General features: G+C 40.2%; 1 protein-coding gene across 4 annotated transcripts in view; it reads left to right on the top strand.

Moving 5' to 3' along the window:
• MYH15 (myosin heavy chain 15) overlaps positions 1 to 26080 on the top strand; it is a 78590-nt gene that overhangs the window by 15050 nt on the left and 37460 nt on the right. For all 4 annotated transcript variants that reach the window (XM_034790645.1, XM_034790640.1, XM_034790632.1 and 1 more), the window contains exons 10-27: positions 3450 to 3513; positions 3613 to 3711; positions 5369 to 5472; positions 6790 to 6928; positions 7070 to 7188; positions 9110 to 9259; positions 11463 to 11633; positions 12714 to 12893; positions 14255 to 14387; positions 16114 to 16181; positions 20919 to 21006; positions 21242 to 21359; positions 21662 to 21785; positions 22955 to 23091; positions 23452 to 23707; positions 24259 to 24501; positions 25149 to 25325; positions 25867 to 26012. In XM_034790645.1, coding sequence (XP_034646536.1) covers positions 3450 to 3513; positions 3613 to 3711; positions 5369 to 5472; positions 6790 to 6928; positions 7070 to 7188; positions 9110 to 9259; positions 11463 to 11633; positions 12714 to 12893; positions 14255 to 14387; positions 16114 to 16181; positions 20919 to 21006; positions 21242 to 21359; positions 21662 to 21785; positions 22955 to 23091; positions 23452 to 23707; positions 24259 to 24501; positions 25149 to 25325; positions 25867 to 26012 — 2516 coding nt within the window. The remainder of the gene's footprint in view (positions 1 to 3449; positions 3514 to 3612; positions 3712 to 5368; positions 5473 to 6789; positions 6929 to 7069; positions 7189 to 9109; positions 9260 to 11462; positions 11634 to 12713; positions 12894 to 14254; positions 14388 to 16113; positions 16182 to 20918; positions 21007 to 21241; positions 21360 to 21661; positions 21786 to 22954; positions 23092 to 23451; positions 23708 to 24258; positions 24502 to 25148; positions 25326 to 25866; positions 26013 to 26080) is intronic.

Below are 26080 nucleotides of genomic sequence, written 5' to 3'. Positions count from 1 at the left end.
TATTGTCTGGGCAGATTCCAAGAGCAAGGGACCATGAAAACAGCAGCCCTGTTTTGATAACCTAATGGGTAGAACAGGTTGGGCAGCATGATGTAAGGTCAAGACCAGAAGTAACAATCCAACAGGTCAATGGAAAAAGAACGCTGGTCAGGAGAGAGCTACTACCATTTATGGCCTCACTGCTCCACCTGAGTTAGTTAGCCACACAAACCTAGGAAAATGTGAAGATGCACTAGGCAGTTGAATGCAACATAGCCTTGCTAGGTGGACATGTTTGTATCTTAGTCTGTCAAATGTGTATGATAATACTTACCTTCTCACAGGTATGTTTTTTCATAGATTCTTTTTCATAGATTCTAGGACTGGAAGGGACCTCAAGAGGTCATCGAGTCCAGTCCCCTCCCCTCATGGCAGGACCAAATACTGTCTAGACCATCCCTGACAGACATTTATCTAACCTACTCTTAAATATCTCCAGAGATGGAGATTCCACAACCTCCCTAGGCAATTTATTCCAGTGTTTAACCACCCTGACAGTTAGGAACTTTTTCCTAATGTCCAACCTAAACCTCCCTTGCTGAAGCCCATTGCTTCTTGTTCTATCCTTAGAGGCTAAGATGAACAAGTTTTCTCCCTCTTCCTTATGACACCCTTTTAGATACCTGAAAACTTCTATCATGTCCCCTCTCAGTCTTCTCTTTTCCAAACTAAACAAATCCAATTCTTTCAGCCTTCCTTCATAGGTCATGTTCTCAAGACCTTTAATCATTCTTGTTGCTCTTCTCTGGACCCTCTCCAATTTCTCCACATCTTTCTTGAAATGCGGTGCCCAGAACTGGACACAATACTCTGGTTGAGGCCTAACCAGCGCAGAGTAGAGCGGAAGAATAACTTCTCGTGTCTTGCTCACAACACACCTGTTAATGCATCCCAGAATTATGTTTGCTTTTTTTGCAACAGCATCACACTGGTTACTCATATTTAGCTTGTGGTCCACTATAACCCCTAGATCCCTTTCTGCCATACTCCTTCCTAGACAGTCTCTTCCCATTCTGTATGTTTGAAACTGATTTTTCCTTCCTAAGTGGAGCACTTTGCATTTGTCTTTGTTAAAGTTCATCCTGTTTACCTCAGACCATTTCTCCAATTTGTCCAGATCATTTTGAGTTATGACCCTATCTTCCAAAGCAGTTGCAATCCCTCCCAGTTTGGTATCATCTGCAAACTTAATAAGTGTACTTTCTATGCCAATATCTAAGTCGTTGATGAAGATATTGAACAGAGCCGGTCCCAAAATAGACCCCTGCGTAACCCCACTCGTTATACCTTTCCAGCAGGATTGGGAACCATTAATAACAACTCTCTGAGTACGGTTATCTAGCCAGTTATGCACCCACCTTATAGTAGCCCCATCTAAATTGTATTTGCCTAGTTTATCGATAAGAATATCATGCGAGACCGTATCAAATGCCTTACTAAAGTCTAGGTATACCACATCCACCGCTTCTCCCTCATCCACAAGACTCGTTATCCTATCAAAGAAAGCTATCAGATTGCTTTGACACGATTTGTTCTTTACAAATGCATGCTAGCTATTCCTTATCACCTTACCACCTTCCATGTGATTGCAGATGATTTCCTTATTTACTTGCTCCATTATCTTCCCTGGCACAGAAGTTAAACTAACTGGTCTGTAGTTTCCTGGGTTGTTTTTATTTCCCTTTTTATAAAAGATGGGCATTATATTTGCCCTTTTCCAGTCTTCTGGAATCTCTCCCGTCTCCCATGACTTTCCAAAGATAATAGCTAGAGACTCAGATACCTCCTCTATTAGCTCCTTGAGTATTCTAGGATACATTTCATCAGGCCCTGGTGACTTGCAGGCATCTAACTTTTCTAAGTGATTTTTAACTTGTTCTTTTTTTATTTTATCTTCTAAACCTACCCCCTTCCCATTAGCATTCACTATGTTAGGCATTCCTTCAGACTTCTCAGTGAAGACCGAAACAAAGAAGTCATTACGCATCTCTGCCATTTCCAAGTTTCCTGTTACTGTTTCTCCCTCCTCACTGAGCAGTGGGCCTACCCTGTCCTTGGTCTTCCTCTTGCTTCTAATGTATTGATAAAAAGTCGTCTTGTTTCCCTTTATTCCTGTAGCTAGTTTGAGCTATTTTGTGCCTTTGCCTTTCTAATCTTGCCCCTGCATTCCTGTGTTGTTTGCCTATATTCATCCTTTGTAATCTGTCCTAGTTTCCATTTTTTATATGACTCCTTTTTATTTTTTAGATCATGCAAGATCTCGTGGTTAAGCCAAGGTGGTCTTTTGCCACATTTTCTATCTTTCCTACCCAGTGGAATAGCTTGCTTTTGGGCCCTTAATAGTGTCCCTTTGAAAAACTGCCAACTCTCCTCAGTTGTTTTTCCTCTCAGTCTTGATTCCCATGGGACCTTACCTATCAGCTCTCTGAGCTTACCAAAATCTGCCTTCCTGAAATCCATTGTCTCTATTTTGCTGTACTCCCTTCTACTCTTCCTTAGAATTGCAAACTCTATGATTTCATGATCACTTTCACCCAGGCTGCCTTCTACTTTCAAATTCTCAACGAGTTCCTCCTTATTTGTTAAAATCAAGTCTAGAACAATTTCCCCCCTAGTAGCTTTTTCAACCTTCTGAAATAAAAAGTTGTCCGCAATGCAGTCCAAGAACTTATTGGATAGTTTGTGCCACGCTGTGTTATTTTCCCAACATATATCTGGATAGTTGAAGTCCCCCATCACCACCAAATCTTGGGCTTTGGATGATTTTGTTAGTTGTTTAAAAAAAGCCTCATCCACCTCTTCCACCTGGTTAGGTGGCCTGTAGTAGACTCCTAGCATGACATCACCCTCATTTTTTACCTCTTTTAGCCTAACCCAGAAACTCTCAACACTTCCGTCTTCTATTTCCATCTCCACCTCAGTCCAAGTGTGTACCTTTTTAATATATAAGGCAACACCTCCTCCCCTTTTCCCCTGTCTATCCTTCCTGAGCAAGCTGTACCCCTCCACACCAACATTCCAATCGTATATTATCCCACCAAGTTTCAGTGATGCCAACAATGTCATAAGTGTTTTGAGTGTGTATGCGTGTAATATATAAAAAAAATCTACTACGTGTTCTGATTAGCATACTTATATATTGTGCTTAACTTTTTTCAAAGCCTAAACAAACGTGCGCATCAGTGTGTGTGTTTGTCTAGGCTTTGAAAACTGTTAAGCACAATATATAACTCAGTTAAGCACTACATTTGGTATATTCAGCATATCTTCTTGGAAAATACCCTCTCTCCACATTAGAAAGCTAATAGATCCTAAACAGTCTGACTATCATGCAGGCATTGTATTTTGATATTTGTTGTACCTCTTTACAGTTTATTTGCAGTAATTAGAATCTTCTTTTGCAAAATTAGGGTAAATTTATCAGAATCCATTTTGGAACCACAGGCAAGCTGTCATCTGCTGATATTGAAATTTGTAAGCAACAATCATTCTCCTTGCTATAGAATCACAAATTCGTGTCTGACACTTCAGAGAAGAAGCTTTCTCTTACTGAACTTTTTATTATCTACCCAGATTTGCTGGAGAAATCCCGAGTGATTTTCCAGCAGCCAGGTGAAAGATCCTATCATATCTTCTACCAAATCCTGTCAGGAAAGAAAGCAGAGCTACAAGGTAAGCCTAAAATACTGGGTGGGTGAGTGCAAAAACCCAGGCCTTACCTGATTGGGTAAATGGCCAAAGGCAAAAAAAATACTGTTATGTTCAAGAAGATCCTTATGCCTCCACTTGTCAAAAAAATGGAGTCTATCAAAATGAAATGTCATTAATCTATGGATCTTTTAAAATGAGGGTTTTTTTTTGACAGCAGCAACAGGAAGGGCAATTTTCATTTTGACATGCAGATACAGAATGCCCACTAATGTTAACAAGTGTTACATGTTAGAATAGGAGAATGGAATTCCAGGTTGGATTTTTAAAATATTTTGTTTTCTACTATATATAATAAACAATAATACTTAACATTTATGTATCCAGGGATCACAAAGCATCTTAGAAACAATAAGCCTCAAAACAGCATCTGAGGTAGTAAGGTTTGGGGGGCATCCCCATTTAAATGTGGGGAAATTGAGGCACAAAAAGATTAAAGGACTTGCCCAAGATCACTCAGGACATCTGTAGTAAAGGCAGGAAGATAACCCAATTCCCTGCTTGTGCCATTAGGCAAGACTTCAGCCCAAATGTATAGTGTTCACATTTTGTTTCAGAGGATGCAAATTCCACAAACATTTACAGAGCAAAGTACTTTCTATAATATGTATCTTTAATTTTTGTTTTTTATTATGGAAGAGAAGAAAGTAGTGGAGCAGAAGCTTTGTTGCACTGTCATTAATTGACAACAGTGTGAAATATTTTTTCTACTCACTTCGGAATAGTGAGAATTCCCCTAAAACACCAGGCTAGCGAAAGACAACTCGGCCCAAGGATTCTTAAAATACATTATTCTCTGAGTGTAGCTTGGAAACATGGCAGAGCATAGAACACCCATACTTGGTCCTCTACCTTATTTATTGTCTAACGCCCTGTCTTGGATCATGCTGAGATATTTGCTCTTCTGTATGTGTATGGGTCCTATTATCTCTAAAGATGTACAGTGGACATGTGCCCAAAAACACGCATCCACATGCATGACCAATGACCTTCACGTACTCGAAAACAGCCTTCCTGGGTAATAGATGAGTATTTACAGATACTTTTTTATTCTTGCTCTCTCTCCAATTCTTGGTCACTAGTCTGAGAGAGGGACTAGGGTACAGTGGTTGAAATGAGAACTGAGAGGGTAGATTCTTGGGTTTGATTCCTGGCTCTGCCACTGACTTACTGCCTCAGTAAGGTTGGGGCCAAACATTGTTCAAATGTGACAGTCCCTGCCCCAAAGAATTTACAGTCTAAAAGACAATAATAAAAGGTGAATGAAACAAGCACAGGGGAGTGGGTGAAAGGATGGGGTAACCAAAATAAGATATTTTAGCATAGTCTACCTGTGTTAGTAGCCAATCATGGATAATGAAAACAATGTTTTTGCCTGGTGGAACTGGGATTACGAGAGGGTACCAGCTGTGTGTAGAAGATGCCAACAGGGTGTAACTTCTGAATGTTTTCAAGCCTTAGTTTCCCCTTTTTTAAACTGTCTCTTCAGGAGACACATGCTCTAAGTGCATGTGAAGTTGTACACAGAGAGAGAAATGTCAAACAATGGATTCTTTTTCATCTTGAATCAGTTTCAGGCCATTTGGAGAGGCGCTGCTTCACTATGATGGTTCTTTTGCAGATATGTTGCTGGTGTCTACCAATCCCTATGACTTCCACTTTTGTTCACAAGGGGCAGTGACTGTGGACAATTTGGATGACGGAGAAGAGCTGATGGCAACAGATGTAAGATCTCATTAATTTGGCATTTGCTTGATACATTAAGTGAGTGTGTATGTTGAGGGAAGAAACTGTCAGTGGCCCAGTCCTACTCTCATTGGAATCATTGGTATTTTTACCATTGATGTAAATGGAAGCAGGAATGGAGACCAGGTGTTAATTGTTTCACACCATGTCATAACTATAAAGGGAAGGGTAACAGCTCTCCTGTGTACAGTACTATAAAATCCCTCCTGGCCAGAGACTCCAAAATCCTTTTCCCTGTAAAGGGTTAAGAGGCTCAGGTAACCTGGCTGACACCTGACCCAAAGGACCAATAAGGGGACAAGATACTTTCAAATCTTGGGGGGCGGGGGGGGGGAAGGCTTTTGTTTGTGCTCTTTGTTTGGGAAGTCATTCGCTCTTGGGACTAAGAGGGACCAGACATCAATCCAAGCTCTCCACATCTTTCTGAACAAGTCTCTCATATTTCAAACTTGTAAGTAAACAGCCAGGCAAGCCGTGTTAGTTTACCTTTGTTTTTTCAACTTGTAAATGTACCTTTTGCTAGAGTGTTTATCTCTGTTTGCTGTACTTTGAACCTAAGGCTAGAGGGGGGGTCCTCTGAGCTCTTTAAGTTTGATTACCCTGTAAAGTTATTTTTCCATCCTGATTTTACAGAGAGGATTTTTACCTTTTTCTTTAATTAAAAGCCTTCTTTTTAAGAACCTGATTGATTTTTCCTTGTTTTTAGATCCAAGGGGGTTGGATCTTGATCCACCAGGAGATGGTGGGAGAAAGGAGGGGGATGGTTAATTTCTCCTTGTTTTAAGATCCAAGGGGTTTGGATCTGTATTCACCAGGGAATTGGTGAAGGTCTCTCAAGGCTACCCAGGGAAGGGAATTAGCTTTGGGATGGTGGCAGCGGACCAGATCTAAGCTGGTAGTTAAGCTTAGAAGTTTTCATGCAGGCCCCCACATTTGTACCCTAAAGTTCAGAGTGGGGAAGCAGCCTTGACACACCATGAAGCATGAGATTTGATAATCCTTACAATTTGGTCTTGAACATCTGCAAGTATTGTTCCTGGGCACAAAATCCTCTTCACTTTCATATAAAAGGTCCATGGAGTGGAGACACTGAGAAGAATGTGGATTTCCAGTGTGACTAAGTAATGTCATCTGCAATGAGTGGTATCAAGACTGTTATAATAGCTCCTGTTTCAGAGAGGATCTGCAGAACAGTTTGTAATGCCAGCCATTCAGAGATGCCTTATGGAACTGTAAAATGCTGGTATTATCGAAGAGGCAAGTAACAAAATATTCTCTCGTGTTTCCTTTTTATAGCAAGCCATGGACATCTTGGGATTTATTCCCGATGAAAAATATGGTGCCTACAAGCTTACTGGTTCGATCATGCACTTTGGAAACATGAAATTTAAACAAAGACCCAGGGAGGAGCAAGCAGAGACTGATGGCACTGAAAGTAAGGCAAACCTAGAAATAATTCAGAAGCCATTGTCCAGTTTCTCTGTTTAAAAATTGATAGACCTAATTCCTGTTCCTGTGCAGGCATGTTTTCAAGTATCAATTAAAATTAATTTGAAATCCTGTTTCTTTGGACTAGATACTGATAAAGCTGCTTACCTGATGGGACTTAACTCCTCTGATTTGGCTAAGGGTTTGTTGCACCCCAGAGTGAAAGTTGGAAATGAGTACGTCACCAAAGGTCAAAGTGTCGAACAGGTGAGAAGAAGCTTTCCAAGCATTTGATCCAACAGACTGGACATCTGTTCTACAAGCTGACCTCTTTTTGCTCTAGAACTTTACACAAAGAAAAGATAGCTAAAAATATTAATGTAATGTCTCTGCTTTATACAAGCACTCGACTGTTTTCTAATTTATCTCTTTATAACCCAAAATTATATCTTATCGCAAAGGGTTTTTGTTTTTTTCCCCCGGAAAACAATTTTTTTCCTGGGAGTGGACAGCTTATTGATTTGTGGAAATGTCATTTCAATCATGGACTAAAGCCCATGTTTGGTTTTTGTAATAATTGTGTTGGCCATGGGTAGATTTAAAACTGAATTGGGCCCAGTTCTGTCAAAACTTTGGGCAACTCTAAAAAGCTTTCCCACTTTGTCCTTTCTTCACCATTTGTCCTGGCATACAGTGGACTCTCGTTTTTCAGAGATTATCAGGGTTGGAAGGGACCTCAGGAGGTCATCTAGTCCAACCTGCTGCTCAAAGCAGGACCAAGCCCCAGACAGATTTTTGCCCCAGATCCCTAAATGGCCCCCTCAAGGATTGAACTCACAACCCTGAGTTTAGCAGGCCAATGCTCAAACCACTGAACTTGAGTCCTGGATTTCTTTCCCAAGTAAAGGGCTCAGTCCAGCAGTCTGCTTTGTGCTGCTGCAATGTGCTACTCTGCCTTTGACTGCACTGTTGTTGGTATCTGGGCCACAGAGTAGGTTCTGGCCATTAATAATTTTTAAAAAGTGATATAGGGTAATGAGCCCAAGGGCAGTGCTACAGGGGAATAATGGAAGGAGGAGATTTTCCAGTAGCATTGTTTTCATTATGTATTAGCAGCACCCACTCAAGGAAACTACTTAGATACACTGACTTGTGCAGTTGACTCAACTCTGGACCTGAATTAGTCACCTAGAAGAACTGAGTCGTGGATTGTTATTATTTATTCATTGGTCACTTACATAATTTTAGAACCCAAAGGCCCCAGTCTGGATCAAAGCAACCTCAAGCATTAGTATCTCTTACTTTACCTAGTAAAGAAGGCATTACGTTAGTGCTGCTGTTTCTCTGAAAAGTTGGAGTAGTAACAGCATGGATGGTGCTGAAGAGTTTAGGTTACAATGAAAACGGGTCTCTGAAGACAAGGTACTGGTGTACAATTCGTAATCAGAGCACCATCAGATATTATGTGCATCCTCTCCTCTTGGCACAGTTGGCTTTTTGAGAGGATAATGAAGAAGCATTGCCTGGTGCTATTTAGTGTGTTTAGTTGTGTTGGGTTGTTTTAATATTTTGAGTGTCCCTTCCATCACAGACAGTTAGCCATCAGAGATACAAGTTTGAGGACCATGGCACTTTCCAAAACATAAGGAGCAGTTAGCCAATGGTAAACTTGGGGCTATTCAGACCCATTCAGATCCTCTGCATCTGTGGAGGACATCTTCTATTCCCACCACATTCAGGGAGATAGCGGGCCTCTTTGATGTCACCACCATGGGCCTGGGATACAGAGCCCTCATGAGTCAGTAGAAGGGTGCACAGCCATCAGTGGCGGTCTGCTTCCCTCTCCAGATTCTAGCTGCACTCCAGGGTTGCCATGTTATCCCAAGTTGCAATGTGCTGCCCAGCTCTTCAGCAAGGAGTGGGGTAAGGCTGGGATTTGGCCCCAGATAAATAGATTTAATAAAATACATTATTGCTAGTGCTACAGAAGTAAGATGCAGCACAGCTTATGGGGAAAGCTTTCCTAATTTCGTTAGGCATTTGTCACTCGGAGTCAGGATTACTGCAAACTGTCTTCAAACTACAAGCAGAGGTTTAATAGCTAAAATGCCTTGAGAAGTATTGTGTACTGTAAAGGCATACAGTCATCCTGATTACCTGATAACTGTGTTTGAAACCTGTCCTTTAGGTTGTGTATGCTGTTGGGGCCTTATCCAAGGCAGTGTATGATCGAATGTTCAAGTGGCTGGTGATCCGTATTAACAAGACCTTGGACACTAGGCTGCCAAGACAGTTCTTCATTGGGGTCTTGGACATTGCTGGCTTTGAAATCTTTGATGTGAGTATTGGTTGATAAGGACTCAGCTGAAGGCCACCAAATGCTATTTAGAAATAGTTCTTGAGTTTCATCTTTCTTCTAAATGGACAGTAGGGTAAAGAACAAATGTGACCAACGAGAGAATCATGAACTAGAATCTGCAAAGGTGTTGATATCAGTGGGCACTGGTGGCACTCAACACCTTGCAATATCGGGCACGCAATTCATGCTAGAATTGGGGAGGTTTGGGACATTCGATAAAGATGGTCAGCTCCAAAAGTTAGGTAGGACTTCTGTCTCATCTGCTCTTGACTCATGCATTTGAAGTTGACTGGAATAAAGTGTGCTTTAGGGTATTTTATTCCAAGGAGTCTTCATCTTAGAGAGGAAACTTATTATGTTCTGTGATATTGTTCATATCATTATAATGTCTTTGTAAACTGAAGTGTGTGAGTAAAGTATCGTGACTGCTAAGGCCTTGTAACGGAGCAATTCGCTGCTCATCCCAAAAATCAGTCGGAGACCGCTTGTTATGCAAGCACCAATGCCCTTTTATTACTTGAGCCAATTCCCACCACCGTTTATATACCGTCCATTCCAGCCAGCTCCCTGGGAGACCACTAGCTTCTTCAGCCAGCTGGAAACTACAGTCACAGGCTCCTCCCTTTCCTGTTCCCACCCCTCCCCCTGCTTCCTTCCTGCCAGCTTTATCTAGCCTCCTGGTTAACAAGGCCCTCAGGTGTTTTTCCTTAAGCCCTTTTGTGCACCACACCCAGCCAGCACCAATTAATACCCCTTAATTGGAGCTGGGCTAACAGGGGCCTGGCCAGAACCTTTTTGGCCAGCACCCTGTTACAGGCTTCTTCCTCAAAGTGTATTCTTGAAGGCTAGAGGGCAGTGTTTACAAGAAGGAAATTCAATATATGCCAACATAACTAGAAAATATACTGAAAGATTCCCTAGCATGGAGTTCAGCCTAGTCCTAAGCAAGGCTGGCTCTAGGCACCAGCAAACCAAGCACGCGCTTGGGGCGGCACAACTCTAGAGGCGGCATGGCGGCATTCCAGGGGCGGCACCTCACTCTTGGAGGGTTGTTTGTTTGTTTGTTTGTTTGTTTTTTGCTTGGGGCAGCAAAAAAACTAGAGCCGGTCCTGGTCCTAAGAATGCTGGTGTGGAGCCCAGCCTTCCCGTTGGTATCCTTTCCTGCTTTGTCTTCTGGAGACACCTATATGGGGTGGGGGGGAGCTAAACTGGACTTAATACCTTGTTCACTGCAGACCAGGTAATGGTCCTCTACCCATTCACACTCAGAAATATTTGGTTGTAGAAAGTCTGCTTGAAATGAATTGAGAGTGTGGATGGCAATTGTTCTTTGTTTATGTACCAGGTCAATGTAAACCACTCATTTCATCCGCCTGGTTTGTCAGCCCGTCACGTGCTCTGACTCTTTACGATGCTGCTTTCTATTGACTTGCCACTGACGTCAAAGGAATGTTGGTGTATATCTTTGGTGCTTTGGCAGCACAGTTTACAAAGACATTATAATGATATGAGCAATATTACAGAACATAATAAGTTTTTTCTCTAAGATGAAGACTCCTTGGAATAAAATACTCTAAAGCACAGCTTATTCCAGGCAACTTCAAATGCATGAGTCAAGAGCAGATGAGACAGAAGTCCTACCTAACTTTTGGAGCTGACCATCTTTATCAAATGTCCCAAACCTCCCCAATTCAAGCATGAACTGCATGCCTGATATTGCAAGGTGTTGAGTGCCACCAGTGCCCACTGATATCAACACCTTTGCAGATTCTAGTTCATGATTCTCTCTTCAGTCACATTTGTTCTTTACCCTACTAAATGTCTCTAGTGATCAAATCACCTGAAAGTAAATTGATTACCACAGGGGCCAAGAAGGAATGTTATTTCCCATGCACAGTGCTTCACAAATTGGCTGATGTGTTGATTTTGCTTTCCTAGGAAGCACTGGGTTTTACTGAACTTGATGGACCAGTGTTCTGATCAAATCTGGAAATTCTCATGTATCTATGTACTGCACATTAGGAAGCAGTTAGCCTGACAAACTCCCCGGTAGCCTCTCTGGCAGTTACCTGATACATAGTTTTAGATTTAGACTATTTCTTCCATGCCTGACCCCTTCCACTGAACTCTGTTCATATTTAATTTTGTGTGACTGTTTCTCTTTTCCACTTCTGCACCATAGTATAACAGCTTTGAGCAACTTTGCATCAATTACACAAACGAAAAACTGCAACAGTTTTTCAATCACCACATGTTTGTCTTGGAGCAAGAAGAATACAAAAAGGAAGGCATTGAATGGGTATTCATTGATTTTGGCTTGGACTTGCAGGCCTGCATTGACCTAATTGAAAAGGTACGTACAGAAGCACAAAGGCATGTATGTTCAGACCTGTTTTCATGCATAATGCTCACCTTGGAGACTTCTTTTATTTCCAATGTAGCTATGTGGTCTTATCTTCTTTTGCCCTCATCTTCCTTTTCCCTCACTCCCCCCCTTTAGTGTGTCCCACTTTTGGCTGCCTCAAACTAAATTGTAAGCTGTTCAAGGCAGGGGCTGTGTTTCATCTGTGCGTAGAGCACCTCACACAATGAGATCCTGATTGTGATCATTAGGCGTTATTACAATAGGAAAAATACAATAAATATTAATATACAAAGCCCTCTCTGCTCTGTGGGCCAAAGCAGGGTTGCATAGTCTCTTCTTAATTTCAGTCCATTCTTTCCCCAACTCTGGCCGTGCCTCTCCTCTTCCTCCTTTCATGAATATCAGCTGGGCCTGGTCAGTTCATGAGCCCTAGCAGCATCTCTCCTTCTGCCACGTAACCTCTTCAGACCTGACAGGAAAAATGAAGGTTTGAGTACTGTTGTGTCAGTACTCAGAGCAGGCAGTGTGGGAGGCTGATAGTCAAGTGCCAATATGGCTGAGCACTCTTGTCATGGTGGGGTTTTTATGATCCTAGTCACTGCCAAACAAAATGTCTCCATCCCTGACAAAATAGCTGTCCTTGCTTGGAAAAAAATATGGAGCACATTGGGAGCCTGATTGCTCCCAGTGAAGATGGTATCATCCCTCCATTGGCATCAATAGTCTTTCCATTGGCTTCAATGGGGGTTGGATGAGGTCCAGAATGACCAACTCTAAAATATCAGTCAAATGCCTTGGAAGTTAATAAAGTGAAATCTGAAAATCCGTATGAAATGCTATCAGAAGTCAGTGTAAAACCTCCCAAGGCAGAAGTTTCATAGTGAACTGTCAAAAGTCTGCTTGCTGATTTAACAGAATAAACATGAGTCACCCAGTCAGTATGACAAGGAATCCTGTGAAATGGAATTCATCCCGTCAAGCCTAGCTGTGACAGAGCTACTAAAATCTGCTTAATCATAAAAACTGAATCCTAAAGATTTTCTTATTAAAATCTCTTTGGATCAATAGCCATTGGGCATCCTGTCTATCCTGGAAGAGGAGTGCATGTTCCCAAAGGCTACGGATATGACATTCAAAGCCAAACTTTATGACAACCATCTTGGCAAGTCACCCAACCTTCAGAAACCTCGGATTGACAAGAAAAAGAAATTTGAAGCCCACTTTGAACTTCTTCATTATGCTGGTGCGGTAAGTTTCTAGTATCATCAGAGATCGATATTGTACTAGAATTCTTCCAAATGGATTCATCCCATAGCCACCAAAAAAAAAAAAAGTTATAGTTAAAATTTAAAAAAAAAAAAAAAAAAACAGGGCCAGTCAGAAATAAGGATAACATCAACCCCTGTGCCCTAGATATTACAGCACATTGAAATATAGGGATCCAGGTGCATCAAAACGTAGATATAACAGGCCAAGTTAAGGAGGATGCGTGGTGGTTTAGTGAAGATTTGCCAAGGTGTTTCTAGTCTTGTCTGTGAAATCACCCTAAGTTACCCACCTTCAGAAAAGTGACCATATAAAAATGCTACCATCTTACTTGACATATTGATTCCCTGTATGAATTCAGTCATATGTGGCTATGTTGGCAACCAAACCAAGGTTTTACTGCTTTTCACTCCTGTTTAGTGTTGCAGAGCCAACACTGTTCTCCCCCTTGCATAATCAACCGGATTATTAACTAAGGTCTAACTGCAGAATCTGTCGCAGATGAGAGGGAAAGATATGTGAATCAGAATGAACCTAGTTTCTCATTCTGAGTTGAGTGTTCAGAACTGGCAAAAGAAAAAACATCTTTTACTCAAATGGAGCAAATCTGATATGGAGTCATTGAGAAAATGTTGACACCCTATGAGGCCACTTTTAGACTCACTATTCAGAGTACCATTGAACTTTAACCTACTTTTATATTATTATCAAATATATTTAATATCCTCTTTTTATATAGCACTTTACAAAGGAAGTCAATATCATTATTCCGATTTCACAGGTGGGGAAACTGAAGCATGGGTGGCTTGGGTTGCTTAAGGCAGAGCCAGGAATTGTATCTTTTTAAGAGACTTCAGTTAAGAGGTTTACATCAGAAAATCCAATAGAGAGCTCTGGAATAGTCGAGGGCCTATTGTTGTAATATAGAACCGTAACTTGCCTGTTCTATTAGCAGTTCTCAAGATATGGTTCAAGATATGCCCACCCGGGGTATATGGGATTCTTTCTAGTGGCCTGCAGGGCCACAGAACTCATTGAGACACTGGAAAGATGAGGGAATTGCAAGATTGGGAAGGGATATAGAGGATTCAGATGGGGAATTGTTGGGAGTGGGAGCCAGGAATCGGGAAGCAGAGAATTAGATACTAAACAGCAGGTAAGGCTCATGAGAGTGATTCCCTATGAAGTGTTTTACAGGATAAAGCTTGTGCCATTAATTTCAAACCAAGCTGTAAAAAACTGTAGCTGCTTCTGAGGAAGAAAGTGTGAGACATAGACTACTGGGGAAAGTGTTTGACATGTTTTTTTTTTCTTACATTTTGGACCACATGGTTCTTTCTTAGGTGCCCTATAACATCATTGGCTGGCTTGAGAAAAACAAAGACCCACTTAATGAAACTGTGGTGGGCATTTTTCAAAAATCTGCCAACAAACTGCTGGGAAGCCTGTTTGAAAATTATGTCAGTGCTGACTGTGGTAAGTAGAATAATCTTACAAGGATTTTCCTTCACTTCCAGGGAACATGCTTGGAAAGGAATTTAAAAAAACAAAAGAATACTAGAGGCATCCACCGACTGACATTTAATCAGGCATTTTCTCATTAATTAAATGGGCATGGCATCTATACTAGTGTGCCACCATATTTTAAAAGAAGCCTTATCACAGTTTGTCTGTGTGCCTGCCATTTGTATGTATATTCCTTTGAGCAATCTGGCACACTATTTTGTGTGCACAAATGCTGGAATCTCTGCATGCATAGCCTGTATGTATATTGGCACTAAGTGTGAGTATGCTAATGGGGATTGAACTATGCAAAGTCTCACTTGTGTGTGCAAGTGATGCACACAAAAATGTATAAATGATTGTTTATTAACAAAAACAGGTCATGTCTCCAAATTGTGGCCCTCTCTCTAGCTGAATTACAAAGCTTCCAAAAAAAACAGGAGTACTTGTGGCACCTTAGACTAATGAATTTATTAGCATAAACAGTGTCTAAACTAAAGTGACACTTAAAATTTAGGAGAATGCACTTGCTGTGATAAGAAAAGTTGATATGATCAAAATGTTATTGGATTAGTGATGGACAAACTGAATTATACCTGTCTAGTGCTTCTTCAAACCTCTAAAGTCTGCAAAATTAGGTAGGAAAAACTTGCAAGAATAGGTTTTCATGAGGCTTCTAGTAGTTCTGAAATAAAGTCTCTCTCTTTTACTGAGCTGTTTTATTTGAGGTAAGGCAAGTCACAAGCTTCCATAAAATTGATGTTAAGGGATTAGGACTGGCACTCATTACAGAGATGTAGCTGTTATGTCCTAAAGTCACAATCACTTACAGCCTATTTATTACAAACCACACTTATGTAGATGTAGTTGTCATAAATCATAAGATCCCTTATGAAAGAAGTAAAAACTGCAGACTTCATAATGTGGATTAGAGACGGAGCAGAATAAAAATAACAAAAAGCCTGCCTCTAGCAAACTGTTGCAGGTAGCTAAGTGCCTATCTGCCACAGAGCATCAGTCCCAGGAGTGCTACCTTGTCTTGCACACCGTGCCAGTCAAAAGGAATAGCCATTCTTGGCACTGTCACTGTCAAGAGAGATGTACTTTGAGGATAACATCAAACACATGGTACTTTTCACTTTCCTTGACATGGACTGCTGTTCTCAGGTGACAAATGCCAGGCCATATACACTCTACAGTTCACATGCTATGTAACCAGGTTAGTCATTTTCTTTAGTTTAATGTTTTTCTGAATATATTTGATTGTATGAAATAAAAATAAATGAATCCCAAACTACTTACTATTTTTTTCTGAAATTCATTTTTATGCCCCTATTATGAGGCATGTTTCCAGAAATGAATAGTTAACACTATATACGACTGTAGAGAAACTATAATGCAGTAAATTTGCAAAGGTTTCTAATGAAAACCACAGAGAGGAAGAGAATATTTTAGCATGTGTCACCAAAAGCCTTAAACAAAACTATAGCCTTTCTAATATTTGAAGTGTGGGAATACTGGATTTCTTTTGTACAACACTTGAAGACCAAAGAGACTCACATGACTTTAATTTTACCTTGATTCCAAATATTAATTGCATTGTACTTCTGGAAATGTTTTTACTGACTTTATCTCTTACTTGAATACTACATTTGATTTAGCTGTTCTTTATGTATTTCATTTATTTTAATTTTTTTAGTTGATCACAGTGCAGAAAAGAAACGCAAGAAAGGAGCTTCCTTCCAAACAGTGTCATCGCTGCACAAAGTAATTTTTATTTTTTATTTAAATGGCTCATAATTTTTCTGTGTATTTTTTTAAATGGATCATAATTTTTCAACTATGATGCTACATTCTGATCAAAAATAAGAACCGCACGTGTTTTAGTAGACCAAATCAAACTAAAATTGAATGTTTGAATTTGGATCTGGGTTTAGGTGTTGATCAGGGCTAACTGACTAATTCATAACAAATTATTTATTTGTTTAATTTCTCTTCTTCTGTTCTTTCAATGTTCATTGAACAAATTTAGTTTTTTTAATTGTTTTAAACAGATTATTCACAATTTTTGAACTTTTTTTATTTTTGTTTACTCTATGGTTATTGTTTCATATTCATTTGAAAATGGAGATGGTCACATGATATTGTTTCTATTCCCTGGTTGGATGAGTGTACTGCTTATAATCAGGCTCCATGGTTAGAATGTTCATGGAAATCTGATGTAAAATTTGCTTTACATGAGTATTGGAGCTTAAAACTCATATTCTGCAAGCATCCATGCTACTAAAACTGAAATACATTTGTATTATTTGTGGAAGGTGGACAGAAAGACCATGTCTTCACTGGCAAAAATAGGACCTGTTGTTCACCACTGGAGCAACTCCACCAGGGATAACAATGGAGAAAGCTGTAATGTAGGCAAGCTTCGAGTGGTTTTTACCCATCGTGTCATCTAATTTTGCTTAGAGCTACTGCCAGTAGAGCTAAATCAGTGGTGAATCGAGTCCTATTTTTGCCAGTGTAGACAAAGGTGAAAAAAGTGTGAAGATGGCTGAAGCAAATTTCCACAGACTGCAGCTTGATAATCGATAAGAAGGCACAAAGGGCAGCAAGGTGTCCTATTTCATTGACTTTTTCTTGGAGTTAAGAACATAAGGACTGCCATATTGGGTCAGACCAATGTTCCATCTGTCTTCTGACAGTGGCCAGTGCCAGAGCTTCCGGGGAATGTACAGAACAGGGCAGTTGGAGTGATCCCCTCCATCTTCCCCTCCTGGCTTCTGGCAATCGGAGGTTTTGGGTTACCCCAGGCATGGGATTACATCCCTGACTATATTGACTAATAGCCATTAATGAACCTCTCCTCCATTAATTTATCCAGTTCTTTTTTTAACCCAGTTATGCTTTGGCCATCACAAAATCCCATGGCAATGAGTTCCACAGGTTAATTGTATGTTGTGTGAAAAAGTATTTCACCTTGTTTGTATTAAACCTGCTGCCAATCAATTTCATTGGGTGACCCCTGTTTTTTGGGTTGTGGGAAAGGGTAAATAATACTTCTCTATGAACTTTTTCCATACCATTCATGATTTATAGACCTCTATCATATCCTCTATTAGTTGCCTCTTTTCTAAGCTGAAAAGCCCTTTATCTTTTTAGTCTCTCCTCATATGGAAGCTGATCCATACCCTTGATCATCTTTGTTGCTCTTCTCTGCACCTTTTCTAGTTCCACTATATTCCTTTTGGAAAAGGGCGTCCAGAACTAGCCCAGGTATTCAAGGTGTAAGTGCATTACAGATTTATATAGTGGCAATAATATATTTTCTATCTTATGGTCTATCCCTGTCTGACTAGTTCCTAACAATTCATTAGCCTTTTTGACTGCTGCTGTGCATTGAGCTGAAGTTTTCAGAGAACTATCCATGGTGACTCCAAAATCCCTTCCTTGAGTTGTAACAGCTAAATTAGAACTCATCATTATATATGTATAGCTGGGATTATTTTTTCTAATGTGTGAAACTTAGCACTTATCACTGTTGAATTTCATCTTCCATTTTGTTGCCCAGTCACCTATTTTAGTGAGATCCCTCTAACTCTTCACAATCAACTTTGGACTTACTTACCTTGAATAATTTTGTATCATCTGCAAACTTTGCTGCTTCATTGTTCATTCCCTTTTCTAGATCATTAATGAATATGTTGGACAGCATAGATCCCAGTAGAGATCCTTGGGGAACACAGCTATTTATCTCTCTCCCTTGTGAAAACTAACCATTTATTCCTACCCTTTGTTTCCTGTCATTTGCCCAGATCCATGAGAGGATCTTCCCTCTTATCCCATGACTTTTTAGTTTCTTTAAGAGCTTTTAGTGAGGGACCTTGTCAAAGCCTTTCTGAAAATCTAAGTACACTATATCAATTGGCTCAATCTTATCCACATGTTGCCCCCCTCAAAGAAGTCTAATAGATTAGTGAGGCATGATTTCCCTTTATAAAAGCTGTGTTGACTCTTCCCCTAACAAATCGTGTTCATCTCTGTGTCTGATAATTCTGTTCTTTACTGATTTTGACTGGTACTCTAGTAGGGCTCACCAGCCTGTAATTGCTAGGATCGCCTCTGGAGCCCTTTTTAAAAATTGGTGTTACATTAGCTCTCCTCCAGTCATCTGGTACAGCAGCTGATTTAAATGATAGGTTACATACCACAGTTAGTAGTTCTGCAGTTTCATATCTGAATTCCTTCAGAACGCTTGGGTAAATATCATCTGATCCTGGTGACTTATTACTGTTTAACTCTAAACTCTAAAACCTCTTCTATTGACACCTCAGTGTTGGACATTTTCTTAGATTTGTCACCCAAAAAGAATAGGTCTGATGTGGGTATCTCCCCCAACATCCTCTGCAGTGAAGGCCGATGCAAAGAATTCACTTAGCTTCTCTGCAATGGCCTTGTCTTCCTTAAGTGTACCTTTAACACCTTTGTTGTCTAGTGGCCCCACTGCCTGTTTGGCAGGCTTCTTGTTTCTGATGTACTTAAAAGAATTCTTACTGGTAGTTTTTGCATCTTTAGCAACTTGCTTTTCAATTTCTTTCTTGTCCCGCCTTATTATACTTTTACAAGTACTCTGCCAATGTTTGTGCATCTTCTTACTATCCTTATTAGAATTTGACTTCCAAATTTTAAAGTAAGCCTTTTTGCCTCTAACAACCTCCTTTACTTTGCTGTTTAGCTAGAATGGCATTCTTCTGGTCTTCTTACTATCTTTTCGGATTTGGGATATACACTTAATCTGAGCCTCTGTTATGGTGCTTTTAAATAGTCCTCTTGCTCTTTGCAGGCATTTAACTAGCCCTTGTGACAACTCCTTTTAATTTCTATCGAACAAGCAACCTCATTCTTGTGTAATTCTCCTTTTTAAGGTTAAATGTTAGAGTAGGTGAGGGAGGGTTTGATTTTATCCCCACACAAGAATGTTAAATTTAATTACATTATGGCTACTATTACCAAGCAGTTCAGCTACAGTTACCTCTTGGATCAGATCCCATGCTGGACTTAAGACTAAATGAAGGACTGCCTCTTCCTTTGTGGGTTCCAGGACTAGCTGCTCCAAGAAGCAGTCATTTAAAGTGACTAGAAATTTTATCTCTGCATCACATCTTGAGGTGACATTTACCCAGACAATATGAAGATAGTTTAACTCACCCATTATTTCTGCTTTTGTAGCTTCTCTAGCCTCCCTACACATTTCACAATCACTGTCATCATCCTTGTCAGGTAGTTGGTAATATATGCCTACTGTTATACTCTGTTTAATCAAGCATAGAGTTTCTATAGTATTGTTTCATGTAAGATTTTTACCTGATTTGACTCCATGCTTCCTTTAACACCTAATGCCACTCCCCCACTAGCACTACCCACTCCTACTCTGTCATTCCTATATATTTTATACTCTGGTATAACTGTGTCTCATTGATTATCTTCATTCCACCAAGTTTCTGTGATGCCTTTTATACTAATATCCTCATTTAATGCCAAGCACTCTAGTTCACCCATCTTAGTATTCAAACTTCTAGCATTTGTATATAAGCACTTAAATAATAAATGGAGAAATCCTATCTCCTGGAACTGGAAGGGACCTTGAGTCCAGCCTCCTGCCTTCACTAGCAGGACCCTAATAACTGGGGTCCCTGCCTCCAGAGGGATATCCCCTGTGTGCGAGAGAATATCAGGACATCATCTAGAAGATGGGTCCCAACTATGGGATCATTCCCCTCTACTCCAGCTTGCTGGTTCCTGCCCCGAGACTTTCATCCTCCTTAGCAGCACAAGGGCTGTTGAACAGGAGGTAGGACCTCTCTGTGCCTGAAAGTCTCCTCATGTACCTCTGTCTCCTTTAGCTCCTCCAGTTCAGCCACTCTGGTCTCCAGAGCCCATACTCTGTCTCTGAGGGCCATGGGTTGCTTGCACAGCACAACACATATGCCACCTTCCCATGAGGCAGGTAATCATATTTGTTTCACTTGGTGCAATAAACTGAGTAGCCCAAACCCTGCTGCTGGATTTCTGTTGCAATTTTTTATTCCTGTGGCTTTTTAACGTAGCCTAAGTTTAGGCTATGTTGGTGAGGTGTTATTGGCTTTTCTTTATTCTGTCAATTACTTTCCTTGGCAACTTGGTGACTTTCTAATTGTTATAGTCCCTCAGACTCATTCCCCTGCAGCCAAGCTCTCTTTAGGTGGGCACCTAAAGGCCCATTATGCCTTCAAGAGTCTCCCCCAACACAGTCATTATGAAGACATGCATTGCACTGACATGCAGAGTATTCACTCTGGATAATCTGTGCGGGGGTGTGTATGCGCTAATATCCACCTGTAAATCTGCCTTATTTTCTGCTTATTAGACAATATATATTTTATAGCATTGCTGCTCACATATACACTTAGTACAATATTATGTTTCTAATGATTTAGCTAATTTTATTTTTTATTATACCCTTTTTAGGAAAATTTAAATAAACTGATGACTAACCTGAGATCTACAGCTCCTCACTTTGTGCGCTGTATTATCCCCAATGAAACTAAAACTCCAGGTATGGAAAATCCAACAATCTGTTATTCTATCTCCATTTTAATCCTGTTATTTTTATCCCAGAATCCATTTCTAAGTCATCAGCCCACACTTAAAAGCAATTTGATTGTTCTCCTCCTCCAATGCTAGCTGTCATTTCGAGACATTACTCCCAACTCTTCTCACCTACTGAACAAAATGAAGGTTAAATCCTCTGGAATGATCTCATTTAATTAAGTTCTTGAATTTTTTTTGAGGTGCAATGGATGCTTACCTTGTCCTCCACCAGCTTCGCTGTAATGGTGTCCTGGAAGGAATCCGTATTTGCCGTAAGGGATTTCCAAACAGAGTGATTTATGCTGACTTTAAACAAAGGTAACACAGAGACCAGCCCCAGACACAGGTCATGTTTCTTCTCATGATCCAATTCCAATCAGAATCGTTGTAGCCTTCTCCATAAAAATTAGCCAGAGTACTTTTCCCCTCTTTGTTTTACTTAAATTAATTTTCAGTTCAAAATGCTTGGAATTGGAGGGCAGTATTCTACTCTCAGTTTAAATCTGAAGTAGTTCCACTGGCTTTGCTGAGGTTACTCCACATTTATTACCATTTAATGAGAGCAGAATCTGATCCAGCATCCTGGCCCCCTTTACTCATTCTTCACCTGTTATTAACAGGTACCGTATTCTGAATCCAGCTGCCATTCCAGAAGATAAGTTTGTAGACAGCAGAAAAGCTTCTGAAAAACTGCTGGGTTCTTTAGATATTGACCAAACCCAGTATCGTTTTGGACACACAAAGGTAACAAGAAAAGAACATGTGATTCCTTTTTGAAAGCAGAGATTTCAAAGCTGCAGGGTTCAGATCTAGATTTAAATGTTGCTGTAGTTAATGTTTTATATAGAGATATGACCATATCAAAACCCACATTTGAAAACAGAGAATAAACAAAGGCACTGCTTAATAAAGTAGAAAAACCCAGCTGTAAGATCCTGTCATAAATATTGACGTTTCCATCAAGAAGTAGTCTATATCTTGATGCAACCATTTTAAATGTGCTTTCTAATGGCAGTATATATTCAATGTAAGATAGATGGGGTAGTGCAGTTGGCCTGTGGTGGCATTATGGGAACACTTGTTATCCAGGAATTAGATAGACTGACACGAAAATCTTTCCACATGTAAATCACCACACAGCTGTCAGTGGTTATGGTTACTAGAACCTGAGTGAGATTAAAACAAGAGACTTAGCAGCACAAGTAATTCTAATGTGAAGATAACAATCCAAAAAATAAAACAGAGGAGTTCTGCTTTATAAGCCAAGACAGGCAGCTCAAGCACTGCGTATTGTTTTCTACAGGAATAATGCTATTAACAACAGGTGTAGCTGAACCAATGCTGCTCACACTTTAACTGCCAGTTTAGACAGGACCAAACCATGATCAGCACCATTTCAGCTATCTTATTTACACAGAGCAAATCTTGACTACAGTTTTTGAAATGGTGCTAAACACAACTCTGTCCTGTCTAGATTTGCAGTGAAATTGATACTAACACCAGTTCAGATGCACCCATTTTCAGCAACGGGTGGTTGATTTTCTAGCTTGAAAAGGCTCATGGGATTAACAATGATACCACAACAGATTTGTTCCTATTTTATATGCCCAAGTAAAAAGGTTAAAAACATTCCAAGGGTCTGACACCGATTAGAAGCATGGTTATTACATGAGTTTGGCACATTTGAAATAGGCGAGATCAACCGATGATGCATACTGTGGTTGGGTCACTATAACGTTATAACGCAATCCCCTGACACAGACTTTTATCTTACCTAACCATCACTCTGCTTCTGTTACCAGTCTTCCCTTGACCACTGCTGTTACAATAAAAATGTATTTACATTGCTTCATGTTTCGTGAAGATGGGATTATTCTGAGCTTGTTCCTAAATGACATCTGCCTTTATTTTAGGTATTCTTTAAGGCTGGTCTCCTGGGTCAGCTGGAAGAAATGAGAGATCATAGACTATCCAAGATCCTAACAATGATCCAAGCAAGAGCACGAGGCAAACTGATGCGTATTGAGTTCCAAAAAATAGTGGAACGAAGGTACAGGCAATCTTGGGTAATTTCCTTCAGTCTGGGGGGGTAATTTCCTTCTGTCTCACTTGATGACTAAATAGGACCCTTATAGTAGCATTTAAGTCTCTAAATGAAGGATTACATAGAGTAATTTTAATATAGATGTACAACAACAGTAGTTCCATATTGATCACCCACATTTTCAACTAAAATCAGTCAGTTGTAGATGCTCAGTGTCTCTGGCAGTCCAGCCATAAGCAAAAGTTCCTAATGCTGTTCAGAGTACAAAAGTACAACTGAGCTGAGGACAGGCTCAAAGAACGTATATATCTCCCTCAACTCAGGCTGGGTTTACTTTGTTTTTTTTTTTTTATTTTTATAAACCAGAGATGCCCTTCTCGTGATCCAGTGGAACATTCGAGCTTTCATGGCTGTGAAGAACTGGCCCTGGATGAAGCTTTTCTTCAAGATCAAGCCCCTTCTGAAGTCCGCAGAAACTGAAAAGGAAATGGCCAATATGAAGGAGGAATTCTTGAGACTGAAGGAGGCCTTGGAAAAATCTGAAGCCAGGAGGAAGGAATTGGAAGAAAAGCAAGTTTCTCTGGTTCAGGAGAAGAATGACTTGCTCCTTCAGCTGCAGGCAGTGAGTGGGCAATGCTATTTTTGGTTCATGTTTTATGACATCTTGCAGACCAAGCAGTCAAAGGGGACTTAGCTTTAGGTATTTACACAAGCAGTTTTAAATTATGCAGCTGCTCTGGCTAGGAAATTAGATTTAATTTACAATGGATATAAATTCTCATGTTTGAGAGCGCAAGCTCATGGTTTGCCAATGCAAAAATTCTGGTGTTCAAGGAAATATTAATGTCCAAATTAATATTGTGAATTATATTTCATCAAATTGCATGCATGAGTGGGCATGCCCAACATTAAAGGCTCCATCCTGCTTCCACTGAATTTATCAGGAGTTTTGTCTTTGACATCAAATGAGAGAAGGAGTAGACCCAGAGTTAGCATTCAAAAAACCCATATTAACCTTACTTCCAGAGCTGTTCTGATACACTCTTATGATCTGCTGAACTAACGTGTATTGGGGTCTGTGCTCCATGAGAACTAACTGAGAGGGGAATAAATGCAAAAGAATTAAGTTGGTAACTCCCAGCCATTGTTGTCATCTTCTCTGTGTTATGCCAGGAGCAAGACACACTAGCAGATGCAGAAGAACGATGCGACATGCTGATTAAATCCAAGATCCAGATGGAGGCAAAAGTCAAAGAACTGACAGAGCGGGTGGAGGATGAAGAGGAGATGAACTCTGAGTTGACCTCCAAGAAGAGAAAACTGGAAGATGAGTGCTCTGAATTGAAGAAAGACATTGATGACCTTGAAATAACATTGGCAAAAGTAGAGAAAGAAAAACATGCTACTGAAAATAAGGTACCATTAGAACTTGGCCACACATCTCCACAGAGGATTTATACATAGGGTGGGCTACTTTATGGAGGAGATATTGGAGTTCTGCTAATTGAAAGGCGTATATAGTAAAGGCCACCCTGCAAGATCAGATTATATACACAGTTGAGGTTGAGCCTGGATCTCCAGTTTCCCAAGTGAGTTCTGCTGCTACTAAACCAAAGAACAATGTCTGGTTTTACCTTAGTAAATAACCAGGTTGTAACTAACCCAGAGTTCTTTAAACTCTTCATCTTGAACAGTCAAAACTTCTCTCTTTTTTCCCCAGAGAGAACAAAAAACTAGAACCTGCCCCAGTTACAGTGACGCTGAAAAATAATTGGTGGAGTTGGAAAGCAGATGTCCCCATAACAAAGCCACTGCAAGAATTGGCACTAATTGGCAGTTTTAGCTGAGAAGCCAAAATTAAAATGAACTCCCCCTTCACTGTATCATCCTAATAGCCAGGTTAACTGCTTTTACAAAATATCCATCTCCAACTGATTTAGTATAAACTTCTCTCTAATTCTCCAATATGAGTACGGTCTAGGCAGTTCCCTCAGGCCAGGTTACAATAATCCTCTGCTGAAATTACTTACAAACACTGCTATTGCATTTCTTCTACCACACAGGTCAAAAATCTGACAGAAGAAATGGCATCTCTGGATGAGACCATAAGCAAACTTACTAAAGAGAAGAAATCTTTGCAGGAAGCTCACCAGCAAGCTCTGGATGACCTACAGGCAGAGGAAGACAAGGTCAACACACTGAGCAAAACTAAGCTGAAACTAGAACAGCAAGTAGATGATGTGAGTTTGTCCATCTCTTCATTTACGTAATACTTATTTCTCCATTGCTTATGGCTTTTGGGAAGCTGGGAAACATTTTCTGTTTTTTTTCTGGTAGTGGGCAGGCAGTATTGAACCTGGGACCTTGGGAGCTTAGTGCATGAACCTCTACTGCATGAGCTAAAAACCAACTAATTAATCTCTTTCGCTAAGTGGTCTCAGTGCCACTAAATGGGACAGAATACCACACCTAGGAGGTGTGTGGGTTACACGACAATAACAAGAGGAAATCCATTTGATTTGTATTTGCAGTGTAATTGACCTGTAGTCAAACAGTGCTGTCTTGGAGAGACAGGGCAGTAATGCCTGCACAAACAGGAAGTATGGAGTGGCCCTTACATCATATTAATCCCAGTTTGTGTTCTTGACATGGGCTGATGTCAGCTAGAAAGAAAAAATGGAAAACAGGACACTGGTACTTTAACTCTTCTGCTTCAATATTCATTAGGGTGTAGCACAAAAATGGACCTTATATTTAACGACTGGTTTCTCATTCCCATAGCTTGAGGGCTCACTAGAACAAGAGAAGAAAATAAGGATGGACCTGGAAAGGGTCAAACGCAAACTGGAAGGGGATTTGAAGCTGACCCAGGAGAGTCTCATGGATTTGGAAAATGATAAGTTGCAGTTGGATGAAAAGTTAAAGAAGTAAGATACTGTTTGTATTGTACAGAATAATAGAGGAACCTGGGATTTGCCATTTCAGACCCATTAAC

This window comes from Trachemys scripta, chromosome 1 (genome assembly GCF_013100865.1).
Source record: "Trachemys scripta elegans isolate TJP31775 chromosome 1, CAS_Tse_1.0, whole genome shotgun sequence".
Lineage (NCBI taxonomy): Eukaryota > Metazoa > Chordata > Testudines > Emydidae > Trachemys > Trachemys scripta.
The sequence above is the reverse complement of the archived record's forward strand: the minus strand, read 5'-3'. Positions and strand labels throughout refer to the sequence as shown.